Source organism: Scatophagus argus, chromosome 16 (assembly GCF_020382885.2).
Source record: "Scatophagus argus isolate fScaArg1 chromosome 16, fScaArg1.pri, whole genome shotgun sequence".
NCBI classification, from domain to species: Eukaryota; Metazoa; Chordata; class Actinopteri; family Scatophagidae; genus Scatophagus; species Scatophagus argus.
Genome location: NC_058508.1, coordinates 3,995,219 through 4,009,505, shown reverse-complemented (window position 1 = coordinate 4,009,505; position 14,287 = coordinate 3,995,219). Strand labels below are relative to the sequence as shown.

Here is a 14,287-nt window from a genome sequence, read left to right as displayed (position 1 = left end):
ATGAATTACATTAAGGGGTAAAACTAATGTCATTTTGTGTTTCTTATTTTTAGTTACACTCTTTTGTGGACGAAGATTCGAGGTTCAAGATTCAAAAATTTTTATTTGCCATTTGTGCAAAAACAAAACAGTCCAGGCACGTGGGAGTTCTTGTGCAGGGCTCTCTTGGAGTCAAGTAAGTTAAAAGGAAAAGACAAGGCAGACAGAGAAAGAAAATACACGCACAAGAAAATCTAAAATAAAATAGAAAAATATAATAAATGAATTGAAGTCTGCAACTGAAGTATGACCAAGCGTTCTGTTGAGGATAGCATTAACCGTCACTGCACTCATTTGTCATCAGTCAGTCGTCAAAAATGGATAAAAAATTTATGAAGTATGCCTATGCCAAATGCACATATAAGGAGAAGCTCTCCACAGAGGCAGAGGAACAATACAGTCAGCAATATTCACTGAATGCTAACAAAACATCTGCTAATCATCCAGAATTAATCTGCTGGCATTTAGCAAAATGAAACACATTAGCCTATTTTTTTTGTGTACTGACTTACTATTTGCAGAACTTTGTGTTTTAAATCTTACCCAACATGTAGTGTTTTGTGTTTGTCCGGCAGTTGACACCGACAGTAAACAGTCAGCAGATGGCGCTCTCACAGTTGTAGATAACAGTTATGCACCGATCCTGAGTAATATGAATCTCTGTGGACTGTCACTGTGCGACACATAACTTGTTATAGCCTACCACAACTATATGTTTCATTGAAACTACCCACATGAGATATCTCCCCATCTATCCAAGAGTGAGAAAATCATGCTGTAGTTACATTTTTACTCTGTCCTTAAGTCCTCAGCATGAACTCATTTTTTTCTTATTGTTTTTGGTAGTGTGACTGACTGTTAAGTGTACACTATACAACAATATTGTGTATATATGAGACTACATAGCTTGATGGGTGATGACGGCGTACAGGTAACGGCTGGTATTCACTAAAGGACTGATTTGCTTGTTGATGTGTCTTGTTAATGATGTTGATGTATTTTTTTTGTGAGGTTATTGTTATGTTATCATATTGGTGTGTGTTATTTGTATATTTGCCTGTATTAATCAAACTAAATTAAAATCTGATCCTAACATTACTCTAGAAAATTGTTTTTATCATAAATAAGTCTGGTGATGCTTTTTTAATTGTCAACAAATCCCATGAAGGCATTACTTTCATATTTGAATAACAAAGCAAAAGAGGTGAGAACTGCTTATTTTCCCCAGAGCTTTGCATTACACAAAATTCATGAACACATGACCCCCCCCCCCCCCCCCCCCCAAAAAAAAAGACAACAACAACAATAAAAGAAACGGTCGTTGTTTTATTCACCTCAGTAGGCATCAGGAATGGATGAGTATAACAAGGACTGCCCTTGACTCCTTTTTGTCATACAGGAGTTTTTCTGTAGCTGTTGATCATTAGGTCTCTTCTTCTGCTCTGCTGATGTGTGTTGTACTGCAGGGTTCTATCCGAGGGCCTGTTCTTTTCTCCATATAGATGTTCCTCTTAACTGTGCCTTTTGTATCAGTGTTGTGCGGAAGATACTGCGCTACTTTTCTTTTAAATCTGATGACTTCTGATGAGCTAAAAACTCTCATCTTTGTAAAACTGCAAGATAGAGTACAGCGATGTATTAGTCTGCTGGTGGTAAATGTTAATCAAGACCTCAAGCAATGACCTCAAATTTTCTTTGACCAACACATAGGTACATAAAAGAAGTGGTCAAATCTTGTTTCTTCCAATTCAGAAACATTTCCACGTTTTTGTTTCTTCCCATCTTAATCATTGTAATACAAGTCAAGTCAAGTCAACTTTATTTGTATAGCCCATTTTTACAAGTTTGTCTCAAAGGGCTTAACATAACATCAGCAACATCCTCTGCCCTTCGACCCTCACATCGACTAAGGAAAAACTCCCAGAAAAACCTTTAACAGGAAAAAATGGAAGAAACCTCAGGGTGAGCAACAGAGGAGGGATCCCTCACCCAGGACGGGCAGACGTGCAATGGATGTTGTACAGGCAGGAAAGCAATTTGCAACATGAGAAATGACATTACTAAAAAGATAAGCAAAACAAAATCTCAACTGTTTAGTTTCACTTTTTGCTACCACCTCAATATGATTTTAACATTTCACAAGTTATAAGAAAATTATAGTAATGAAAATTATAATGAACTGCTGTAACATTCATGTATTCTTTTTTATGTGATGTTGAGAATCACTATCCTATCAGTTCGATTTCGGCCCGTAGGGAGAACCACCCCGCCCATAGTCGGTACATAGAGGAATGACAGGCAGATGTCAACAATACACATTGGGTTGGTCATAGAGCCGGCTACAGTTCAACTTGAAGATCTGGATGGAGAGATACCTGCAGAAAGATACAGAGAGAGAGAGAGAGAAAGGGAGGGAGAGACACAAGACGAGGAGCACTGGACACACAGTTAGTGACATAAAATAATGAACTGCATGTTAATCTGACGAGGGGAGAGGATAGAAGAGGAGAAGGAGGAGGGGAAACTGCTTGGTGGATCATGTTTGTGTCCCCCGGCAGCATAGGCCTATAGCAGCTTAGCTATGATAGAGATTTAAAGATTAACAGTTAGTCAGACCTATTCTACCTGTGGCTATATATCATGAGGTGAGTGAAACTATGCCTACCAGCCCTACACACTTTATTTGGTGCTAACTATATGCTTTACTAAACAGAAAGGATTTTAGTTTAGTCTTAAAAGTGGAGGTGGTGTCTTCCTGTCGAACCCAGATTGGCAACTGGTTCCACAGCAGGGGTGCCTGATAGCTAAAGGCTTGTCCTCCCGTTCTACTTTTATAAATTCTGGGAACTGTAAGTAAACCTGCGCTCTGTGATCTGAGTGATCTATTGGGAATATATGGGACTATTAGATCCTGCAGGTATGATGGGGCTAGTCCATTTAGGGCCTTATATGCAAGTAGGAGAATTTTAAAGTCTATTCTGAATTTTACCGGAAGCCAGTGAATAGAAGCTAAGATGGGGGAGATGTGATCCCTTTTACTGATTCCTGTTAAAACTCTAGCTGCTGCATTCTGGATCAGCTGCAGGTTATTAATAGAGTAATTTGGACATCCTGACAATAGTGAGTTGCAGTAGTCCAGCCTAGAAGTAACGAAAGCATGGACAAGTTTTTCAGCATCACTCTGAGAGAGGACACTCCTAATCTTAGCGATATTACGGAGGTGAAAGAAGGCGGTCTTAGAGGTCTGTTTAATGTGATGAATAAATGACACGTCTTGATCAAAGATAACGCCGAGGTTCCTCGCAGTCGTACTGGAGGCCAAAGTAATGCCGTCCAGAGAGAGAATATTATCAGCTATTCTATTTCTAAGGTGTTTGGGGCCTAGAACAATGATCTCAGTTTTGTCTGAGTTTAATAATAAAAAATTGGAGGTCATCCAGTCCTTTATGTCCTTAAGACATGCCTGGAGTCTGGCTAACGGCTCTGTTTCTTCAGGTTTTAAGGATAAGTACAGCTGAGTGTCATCAGCATAACAATGAAAGTTTATGCCATGTTTCTGAATAATATTTCCTAGAGGGAGCATGTATAAGGTGAACAGGATCGGCCCAAGTACTGAACCTTGTGGAACACCGAGGCTAACCCTTATATATGAAGAGGAAACATTATTAACTTGAGCAAAGTGAAATCTATCTGTTAAATATGATTTGAATACACTATATAATACACTGTTCACCACCACGAGTCGCTATTGTGTGCCTGGGCTTCACTTGGTCCAAAATGCAGCTGCATTTAGACTTTTAACTAATGTATGAGGCAGAGCTCACGTTACACCAGTATTGGCCGAATTGCATTGGTTGTCCATACAATGTAGAATTGAAATTCTTTATTCTCATATAAAACACTTCATGAGTTGGTTCGACTTTATATTTTGGATTTACTGTGACCCCTGACCACAGGTCACTGACCAAGGCCTTTTGGCCATCACAAAACCCAGGCCTCGAATCAAAGCCAACCAAGCTTTTACAGATGCAGCTTGCATTTTAATTCACTTGCCAAACAATTATTTTCTTTCTTTTTCATCTTTTTCTTTTTTAAAAAGATGAAAAAAAAGGTGAACAAAACAAAGATAACTGTTTTACTCTATACAACTTGGCATGAATGAATGGCATGAACGTAAACTGTTTGTGTGTGTAACCTTTTGGATGTGTGTAGATGAACACAGAACATTAATGAACATGAGACCCTGACTGATCCTGTTGAGAGATTTATGTAATAGGGAAAATCAGTTAAGTAATCAGTAATCAGTTAAGCTGTCATATGCAGAAATGCACATAGCAAATTCTTTCTGCTCCCTAATAACGAATTAGTCTCAGAAAGTCCTTTCCAGTATACTGAAAATTGCCACTATTACTAGCGGTTGTATTAAAGTAGTTTATTTATATTATGTTGTGATTTGAGACCTTTCATTTGCTGTTTCACTTTCATCTTTCTGCTCATCCTCTGCCTTTTTCTGCCTTCTTGTTTTAAGTAGTTCTATCTGTGGACTCACAGCAGTTAGAAGACTGGCTAACAGTCAGGAAGTCATCAGTGATGTTAGTCGGAATTATGTGTTTAATGTTGTAAAAGGGGTGATAACCTAAAACCGTGATGTTTTCCTCAATGTAATGAATCGTTTTGCTACCTAAATCTTCCCTGACTTTATCAGTCTTTATACTATGTGCTTTGAAAGCCTAATAAACATTGTGCCAGAAAAGCCTATTCTATCAAAAAGGTCAATTTCCAGCCTAGGAGAAGCATTAGTCGATTCAGAGCCATTTTTGTTTCTTGTTTTTTTTTTTTTTTGGTACCATGAAGCTAGCTCACCATGGGAAATTATAGTGCATGGCTTTATCATCAAATGTGTCAATAGTGATGAATCAGATGAATCAGATCACTGATAAAACAAAATCAAAAGTTACAAGTAAAAAGGATCAATAGATATATTGATATACTTTATATGTGTGACACATTGTCAGCATAGTTAGCATATGGAGTAGATTGTGTATAGGTTGTTACTTAGGCCTGTGGTACTACTCTATGCTATATAAAACATTGTTTCAATGTCTTACTTCTTACTTTCTTCCTTTTCATTCTTCACTGTACACAATTTAGAATTCAGTTGTAACCCAGTTGGGTCATAGATCAATATATGACAAAGCTGACTGATTCAATAATTTTCATATTCCATATTATACATTGTTAATGTACATATTATGTAGATACAGCTTTCCTAAACCACACACAAAAATTAACATTTCTTAATAACTCAATGTTAAAAATTGAATGTGATCTAATGAGAACATGATACCTTCCTGAATAAATATAATGTATAGCAGATGTTACAATTTATCTTTTGTAGATAGAAAGACAGTCTTTGATATACAGTCAGACTTCGAAACTGTTCCATCTGTCGTACAGGAGTTGGACGTTCCATAACATAAAACATCAAACTGGAACAAAGCAGTTCACCTCCAGGCAATCATTAAAAGTCTGCATTTTTGCATAAAATGGGCCCTTTAATAACTGCCTGTAGCAAAACATACTAAATCCTGGCTTCTTTCCTCTCTAAATAACTAAACGTTGTTTAAACAAACATTTAAACTGTTTCATCAATGCTAACAAGAACCAAATAAACCCTTAAAAAAGACAGGAAATGGTGTGGTCCTCAGTGTTTCTTATTGCCATCGCCACTCATCCTCTTGTATGTATACTGTCCTATATTTTGTCATGATCTGAAGTGCTGGATGTCATACATCAATTTCTGGTTCTTGATATGATGATGGTTCCTGCACAGAACAAAAGAGAGACAGTTTTCTTACTAAAGTAAGAAAACGTTACTTGAGTATTTTAAGTCTCATTACTTCTTTCTCCGTTATGTGTTGTTTAAGAACAGCATGAATTTTTAATTTCATACACAACCCTAAAGAAATACTGTTTATTCCAAAGTTAGATATACATTTTTTTTCTTTGCAAAACAGCCAGGATCAGGTAAGAGTAAGGATGTTACCAGGCTGAATTGCCCACAGCAGCCCAATATTCAATTAGAAAAATGTTTAAATTGATATGGATTCTCCCCCTACTTCTGACAATTTAATTATATTATAAATACTATACTTGTTATGGTTTCCATTTTGTTGACAGCATAAAGAGAGAGAGAGAGAGAGAGAGAGAGAGAGCGAGGAGGGTAGAGATGGAGAGCAGCAGGGAGAGCAGGAGAGCTGAGGGAACAAAAAACGGGTGAGAATGCTAAAACAGTGTACTGTTAACAAATGTGGATTGTCCCCAGAGAAAGAGAGACAGAGCGGAAAGAGCCAGGTGACAAAGTGAACAAAGAGTGAGGGAAAGATTGTTATAGTGGCAAAGCCACAACTGTTTAACTGAGCAGGAATAAATTCATTCACAACAGAACTGTACATACATGGGAGCTGAGCCCCGCCCAGAGGTGTGATCTTAGAATTGCCCCGGAGACACACAGTTGAAATGCTAGAGGCAGCATGAAGATATGTGTTGTTTGCTATCCTTTGGCAGCTATGTGTATCATACTGCTTCAGAGTGAGATTCAAATGATCCCAGTATCTCAGAAATACAAAGATGTTGAGATCTTCCTGGCAAAACCACAAAATGTTCATGTCGGTATTTTTTTCTTTATACATTTTAGACTGTGACTGAATGGAAATATTACTCTTTGAAGGCAGTTGCCTGTTTAGAGTCTTTTCTCAGACAGGGTTTTCTGTGAATAGATACTAATAGAGACTGTTTGACTTGCAAATAATGGAAGGGATAAACATACATTAGCTTAACTATGTCAACAAAAACACCAGTCACGGTGAGTCAGTTATATGTATTTGTGAGTTTCTTCTCTCTGCTGTGGGTGTGTGCTCTCTGCTCCTTGTACTTTGGGTTTCATGCTAATTAGCAAATGTTAAACAAGATGGTAAACATGGTGAACATTACCTTTTGCCACCTGGCATTGTCATAAAGGAACTCAATTTAATTCATGATTCCCCACTAAAACACTTCAAGGTTCCTGGTGTACTGAGACAGTATAGTTTTTAAACAGGAGGAAATAAAACATTTGTTGGGAACTATTTTTCTTTGCAGTTTGGTGGTAAGGATTTGGTGCTTTGGTGATAAGTTATATATTTAAAAAATTACGGTGACCATGTTCTTTGTAATGAAGAAACACGTTACCCTCTGTTTAGGGACAATGGAGAACTAAAGCACAGAGGACTGATATCAGGTTTAAATAAAACAGACAATAATTGTGAAGAAATAAATCCAATGTAAAGACCAAGACCACCAATGAATTGTTCCTGGTCTTTACATTGGATTTCAGGGACGTGCAGAGACCTCTGGTGGGGCAGGGGCTCAGTTTTTTTCTTTACGAGGCATCTTTCCACTGCAGAATTTAATGTGTTTTATAGGTCAACATATAATGCATAAGAAACCTAGACACACTATAAAGTAACTTGAAATTCTCCTTTATTAGCTAGACATCTTGGGCTAGACTTTTTTTTTTTTTTTTTAGAAATTTAGTAATATGTATTATGCTATTTAAATAATGATGACAGGATAGGGCTTTTTGACTGTTCGCAAAATAGTTGTATATGGGCTACTGGTGAATATTTTATGGATGTTCATATCCATGCACTTGGAAGAAGAATGAGCAGAGCAAAACCTGTTGTCAGTGCAAGATGAATCAGGGTATTACTAATAGCTGGTGATAGCTATAGACTGTATAGTAGCAGGGCATTGTATCTTAGTGATTTTTCAGAACCACCTTTTAGCCTTGTCATAGCCAAGTTCCAACTAGCTCTGTTGATAAGCTGGTGTCGCAGTTTCACGTGATCCTATGTTCGTGACAAAGACAGGACGTGCGTAATGGAACAGAACAATTTGGAATCGGGTTCATTCAACTGTCATGCGTGCAGATTATCGTGTTATGGCGATTTAGAAAAGGTTTGCCTACTCCCCCTGCTTTATGAATTAAGTCAACTAACTTAAGGTTAAGTCAGGGCTACTATAAAATGGTAGTAGAGCCTGGTTCATCTTCTAGAATATTCGAAGCTGCCACATTACTAAATCGATGAGGTTGCTCTACATTACACAACCCAACGCAAAAAACAGCCCTAAACAATGTATTAACTTGTCCTTTCACGAATCATACAACATGAATGGTCAGAAAAGGAATGAACACTGTGATTCACTGCGACCTTACCATGCGCCTCTCCTTCTTGCATCGTCTCACTTGATGGCCGCATGCACACGCTTTCGATGGGTTCGCTGACCATGTGACGTCATGAATCGTGGCCGCAAGGTATTTAGGTGTAAAACGTTTTTCCCCCCAAATGTATAACTTCGCATATGATTTAGGAGACATTGTGGAGAACTTAGCTGTTGTAACTCATTTATTTATTAAAAAAAAAAAAAAAAATTAAAAAAACAAAACAAAACAAAAAAAAAACCAGCCCTGTCAAAAGGGCACTTTGAATGTCCATCAGGAAAAGGGCAGGTGCCTGAGCCCCTGTAGCCCCCCTTATCTGCACGTGCCTGTTGGATTTATTAGCATTGCATTTTTGACATTTCAAAAATTCTATTTAATTACATTAAACTGCCGCACACTGACTAGTTAGTCTTACATCATTACTTTGTCATAACCACTAAAATACCAAACGAGCCTCCTAAAATGTATCCACTCTGGCTACAATTTTGGAAAAGCCCTGCTTCTGCTTGATGGAGAACCATTACAGAATAAGCTGCAGTTTTCCCCCCTCTGGCTTGTGATCTGTTTGTCTTAGTATAATGAGTGTAGAGAACTCCTTATGTGGCTACAAATTGTTTGTTTAAGGTAAATGGGTTTACTGACTTGCAAATTATTTTATCATTGTTTTTTTTTTTTAACTGTGGGTGGGGAAAAGCATAAACTGAACTAACAACATTTGCATCTTGTGCTGATTGTTAGTTGGATGTGTGTGAGCACTTAGTGTCAAACTTATTGCCGGTTCTGTTTTAACAGGAATTCTCTGTTAAAGCTTATGCTTATTTGAAAGCATTTTAGATTTTCAGAGATGCCAAATATGGAGGAGCATGTGGGCTGCGGTAAGGCAAAGAAGAAAACTTCTCAGCATTGTTTAATAGGATGTAATAAGCGAGGCAAATCTGACTGATTGCTGTCACTAATTTATGTCCTTTGATTACTATTGTCATGGCATAATTTATACAAATGGGTATAAACAAGACCAACAAATGACACAGCCTGACATTTATAGTATTTGTTTTGTGTCCATAAGTGGGAACAGACAGTGCTTCTTTATGCTTTTGTCTTTTACTCTTTGTCATCCCTTGTAGCACCAGTAACTGATGGATCAGTCATGCATGGTTTGTCCCCTAAGAATTGTGACATTGACATTTTAAACAATGGAAGGACAATCAGTGATTTCATAGACAACAAAATAAAAGAGCTTGGCTCAAAGGTGAGTATCAGAGACATCATGACACTTAAGTTAACTATAAATGTAGCATTGTGTGAAAGCATTGTGAAATGGTTGAGATTCTTGACATTTTTTTCATTTAGGACAGTGAAGAGCCATTCTATGTGGCAAACCTCGATAGTCTGCTTCAGAGGCACCTCAGGTGGATCAATAACTTACCTCGAGTCAAGCCTTTCTATGCAGTCAAATGCAACAACATACCAGCAGTTTTGAGGATGCTGAGTGCTCTGGGAACAGGCTTTGACTGTTCTAGCAAGGTACTGTGAAGTATTTTTTTTCTTAACAAGAGTTGTTATGGAGAAATTTGGTTTCCTTGTCATATTCTTTCCTAGTTTGCTCATTGGAAACACGTTCTGGTCCCACAGAGTGAGATTCAGCTGGCCCTGTCCCTCGGAGTGACACCTGATAAAATCATTTACGCACATACAACCAAACCGCTGTCACACATCAAATATGCCTGCACTCACGGAGTAAATATGATGACTTTTGACAGCGAGGATGAACTCCTAAAAATTTCTCGTTGTCACGCCAAAGCCAAGTAAGTGAAGCACTGCTGATCATTTTGTTTCTATGTTTGGTGTAAATCGTTCTTTGGGTGTTGATTCATTTAAGTCTTTTGAATCACGTTTTAGACTGGTGCTCCGCATTGCAGTGGATGATTCAAAATCCATAGTAAGACTCAGTTCAAAGTTTGGAGCCAGACTGGAGACAGTTGATAAGCTACTGGAACGTGCTGGAGAGCTGGGCTTAGAAGTCATTGGGGTCAGCTTTCATGTAGGCAGTGGGTGCATCGGAAGTTTGGCATTCAAGCAGGCCATAGCAGATGCCCGACATGTCTTTGACAAAGCGGTAAGTACTGACATAGCACTAGAGCTTTACAATAATATGGTACATTGACATGTTTGAATGTGTAGCCATTGATAAAGTTTCTCGGGATGATTTACAGTTGTGATGCAAATCCTCGATCTCAAGAAGCGTCATTAGCTTAAATGTGAGCGGGGAAGCCAAAAGAGAACGACTTGCCGTCACTGCTGCAGTGAAGCTGCAGAGGGCATCAGATCAGATTGTGCTTTTGCATGGGGCCAGAAAAGTGACTGTGGAGTATTTGAAAAATTTTACTGGCAATGACAAAAAATAACTGCCCTGAAAAATTCCACTGAACAATAAAACACAGACATTCAATATTTCTTTTGATAAATTTTAAATGACTTTTTTAAAAATATTTTTTTGTATTTTGATGTGTTTCCAGTGACAATCATGAGTGTGGTTTGCATATTTGCAGAATAATAAGAAACATCACTCCTTTGGACCTGAGTTCTAAGATGAATGCTGGTCCTATGATATTTAATTAAATATTCAGTACACACAGAAAATACGGCAGGTGTCTTGAAATGAGCAATTGCTCATTGATTTGAAGTAGACTGCTTGATTTCTGTTAAGATGGTGTAAATAGTGAGGTCATGCTATGATGGTACATCTTGAAATGATCCCAAACTTTGGATACTATCTGTTGTTTTCCCTGGCCTCGCTTTTCTTTTCACCCCGTGATATTTTTTCTATCTTACTCTATTTTGAAATCCAATGCATCATATGTCCACAGCACAAGCACCTTTTCAATCAGTATTAGTTATGTGGATTTAACAATCTTGACACAATGAATTCGGGGACAGATTTGCTGAATTGAAGTGAGCCAAAGGCTGCCATTAGTATGTAGCTAAATGCCCTGATACCATAACAGAATTGATTCTTCATGCATTATTAGTATGGTGACATGGCCAGGAAGATTAGGCACAGCAGTGGACCAGACAAATGGGATTACAGCCTTAGTTGTTAAGGTTTATTTTTTAAATTAACCCAAAAGTGGCCTCAGATACAGTAGCTGGGGCTGGAAGAGACATGTTTGAGCAGAGACACTTGTAAGGTAGTATGGATTTTCAAAGAAGGAGGACAAGTCCTGCTGTCCAGAAGTGACTGCTGTAGGGTTGACGATTTCATTTATTTCGAAAAGACCATTGTAATAGGGTTCCAACTTATGGTAGATGATAATATTTAACTGCTGTGATGTGATGTGTTTGCAGTGTTCTCTAATTATTGAAAACTCCTGTCATAGTTAGCAAGTCTTTTCCAAGGTATGATGATGTAATGATGATGTATGATAGAATCTTCAAAGTCAGTCAGCCTGTTTCTGCTTGTAGCTTGTAGCTTGAACCCGGCAACTGATGTGTATGACTGTGCTTGTCAATTCTAGTTTTTCAGTCTTGGTTGTTATGGCTGTTAACAAAACTAAGCACGTTAATAGTTTGTTTCCACATTTACTACTTGTTGGCATTAGCGTCAGAATAGGCTTTCGTGTTTTATTCTTCGGCGTTCTCACTTCCCTTACAATCAATTTACAACTGTCCAGCTGTCTCCTTTTAAGTAAGACCAGCAGGATTGACATATCCCATGGGAGTCCTGTGGGGCTCTTGTTACAAACACGTCTACATGGTACACTCTGTAGGTCCCTGCTTATGAACCCTTTTTAAAGAAATGGCACTGATTTGTTTTTGGGTTTTTTTTTTCCAGAATTTGCTGGGCTTCCAGATGAGTCTTTTGGACATTGGTGGAGGGTTCACTGGGAGAGACAACTTTCAAGTGAAATTTGAAGAGGTATAATAAATAAAATAAACTTTATTGTTGTGATGCACCTCTGCTTTCTAAGGATACAAATAATTACAAAGTGTCCTGTTTTCCCTCAAGGACCATTAAAGTTATTAAAGAGTCTTTAAACAAACAAGTCAGCTGAATTTACAGAACAACCATTGCCCGATATAAATATGTGAAGACATTTTTTAATGTGCCCAGATCCTTTTCATCATTTAGCTTTACTTAGATGTTCCCATATTGCAGGCAAGCATGGTAATATTTTATACATTGTTGGTATATAAGCTGTTGTGATTTATTTTTAACACGGGCTCTATGATTACTTCGTAATCATGCTTCATAGAAATAGGTGCAAAGGTGTAATATATTTGACGTATTCTAACTTATTGTATTTTGCCCTCCCAGTTTGCAGAAGTCATTAATGGAGCACTCGATGAACATTTCCCGCCTGACAGTGGGGTGCAGGTTATTGCAGAACCAGGCCGATACTACGTGGAATCCGCGTTCACACTGGCGGCGAATGTCATTGCCAAAAAAGTTGTCAAGAAAGATAAGGATGAACATAGCGGTAATGTATAGATACTGTATGTTTTTTGAAGCCACGTGAATGTTTTCTCTCCAGCATCATCCATAAACAAGTTATCATAAGTGTACAATATCTGGTTGTCAGAGGTGGGTAATAACTAAACATAAACTAATCACACTCCTGAGCTGCAGTGTCATAATTACTACCAATGAGCAGAGAGCCAGAGACCCTTGTGTATGTGGTGGAGTCCATAGATTATTTTTATTATAATGCTCTTTTATTTCCGACATCTGTTTTAAAAACATTTTCATATTTGATATGACGTAGATGTCATTTTACTTTGAAGTAACTTTCGTTGTTTTGCATGTAATTTTTTCCAGATGGTGAGGATGGTGATACAATGATGATGTACTATCTTAATGATGGAGTGTATGGCTCCTTGAGTGGTCCTATCAAGGATCCTGCCCACGCTGAAATTGAACCATACCCTCACAGGGTAAATATCAACCTTGCTGCCTTACAAGAATGGGAAAATGATATAGTGTGATGTATATTTTATATTTCAATGTTTGTACTTTACACAGGCTGTAGAGAGCAGTGAACAGAGATACCGGTCTATCATGTGGGGTCCAACCTGTGACATTATTGACAAAGTAACTGACAACTACTGGATTCCTGAGCTGCAAGTGGGGGACTGGCTTCTCTTCGACAATATGGGTGCTTACTCTGTTAGTGTATGCTCTGACTTCAATGGATTTGAAAGAGCACACATTTACCCTGTTGTGACAGCTGAGACGTGGCACACCTTAAACCTGACTCACAACTACAACATTGTCTTTTAATTATTTGGGAATGCTTCTATATATGTATTAGTTGGAATGAACCTTCTTTAGTGTCTGGTGAAATGTTGAATTGGTCTTTAGATTCCAAAAAGATCAAAATGTCATGGTTTATTCAAATGATTTATTTTAAAGAGAATCTAAGTTCCTCAGGTTTAATACTGCAGAAACTTGAACAGATAACAGAACCTCCATAAAGCTTGTGCATGGGAAGGAAGTGTGCTTCCCTTTCAGTAAAATCATAACTTGGGCCAGTAAAAGCATGAAGGCCAGGGCTCATTGTATACCAACAGAGAGGCTGGTGTCAGATCAAGCACCAAAGATGGAGACAAGACAAGACAAGAATATGTAACTGTTCAGCAAGGAGTTATTTTCACCGGTTGCAGGCATTAATGACCTTAAGATAATTTTTATGAAAGCTCAGTAAAAGATAAGGAAAAGTTTTTGTACAAATTATTCATAGTCACTCTGCCATTACTGAACCAATTACTGAATATGTACTTTGTTTGAAAAGGTTTGAAAAGGTGGTTGTTGAGTGTTGAGTATAAGGAGCTGCAAGCATAGTATGGGAATTAACAATCTTTGTGATTGGGAGCATGCAACCTGTCCTGCCAGTGAATTGACAGCAGTGAATTCACAGTTCACTCTTTTAGTAGATAAGTTTACTTGAAGAATATTTACCGAATTGCTCTTAGATATGAAGTAGGGCA

The 14,287-nt window shown here is 38.0% G+C and overlaps 1 protein-coding gene across 1 annotated transcript; it reads left to right on the top strand.

Moving 5' to 3' along the window:
* Positions 1 to 9,784: 9,784 nt before the first annotated feature.
* On the top strand, positions 9,785 to 13,580 carry LOC124073525 (ornithine decarboxylase-like). The gene is made up of 7 exons (XM_046415802.1): positions 9,785 to 9,826; positions 9,935 to 10,107; positions 10,202 to 10,418; positions 12,135 to 12,218; positions 12,618 to 12,780; positions 13,119 to 13,234; positions 13,323 to 13,580. The coding sequence occupies exons 1-7, from the start codon at positions 9,785 to 9,787 to the stop codon at positions 13,578 to 13,580; spliced, it is 1,053 nt and encodes a 350-aa protein (XP_046271758.1).
* Positions 13,581 to 14,287: the final 707 nt, after the last annotated feature.

Bases quoted from the DNA above. Each gene is read 5' to 3' on its own strand.
- LOC124073525 (XM_046415802.1), top strand. From the start codon at position 9,785: ATGCTGAGTGCTCTGGGAACAGGCTTTGACTGTTCTAGCAAG. The intron at 10,108-10,201 runs GTAAGTGAAGCA...ATCACGTTTTAG, and splicing joins CGTTGTCACGCCAAAGCCAA to ACTGGTGCTCCGCATTGCAG. The intron at 12,219-12,617 runs GTATAATAAATA...TTGCCCTCCCAG, and splicing joins TTCAAGTGAAATTTGAAGAG to TTTGCAGAAGTCATTAATGG.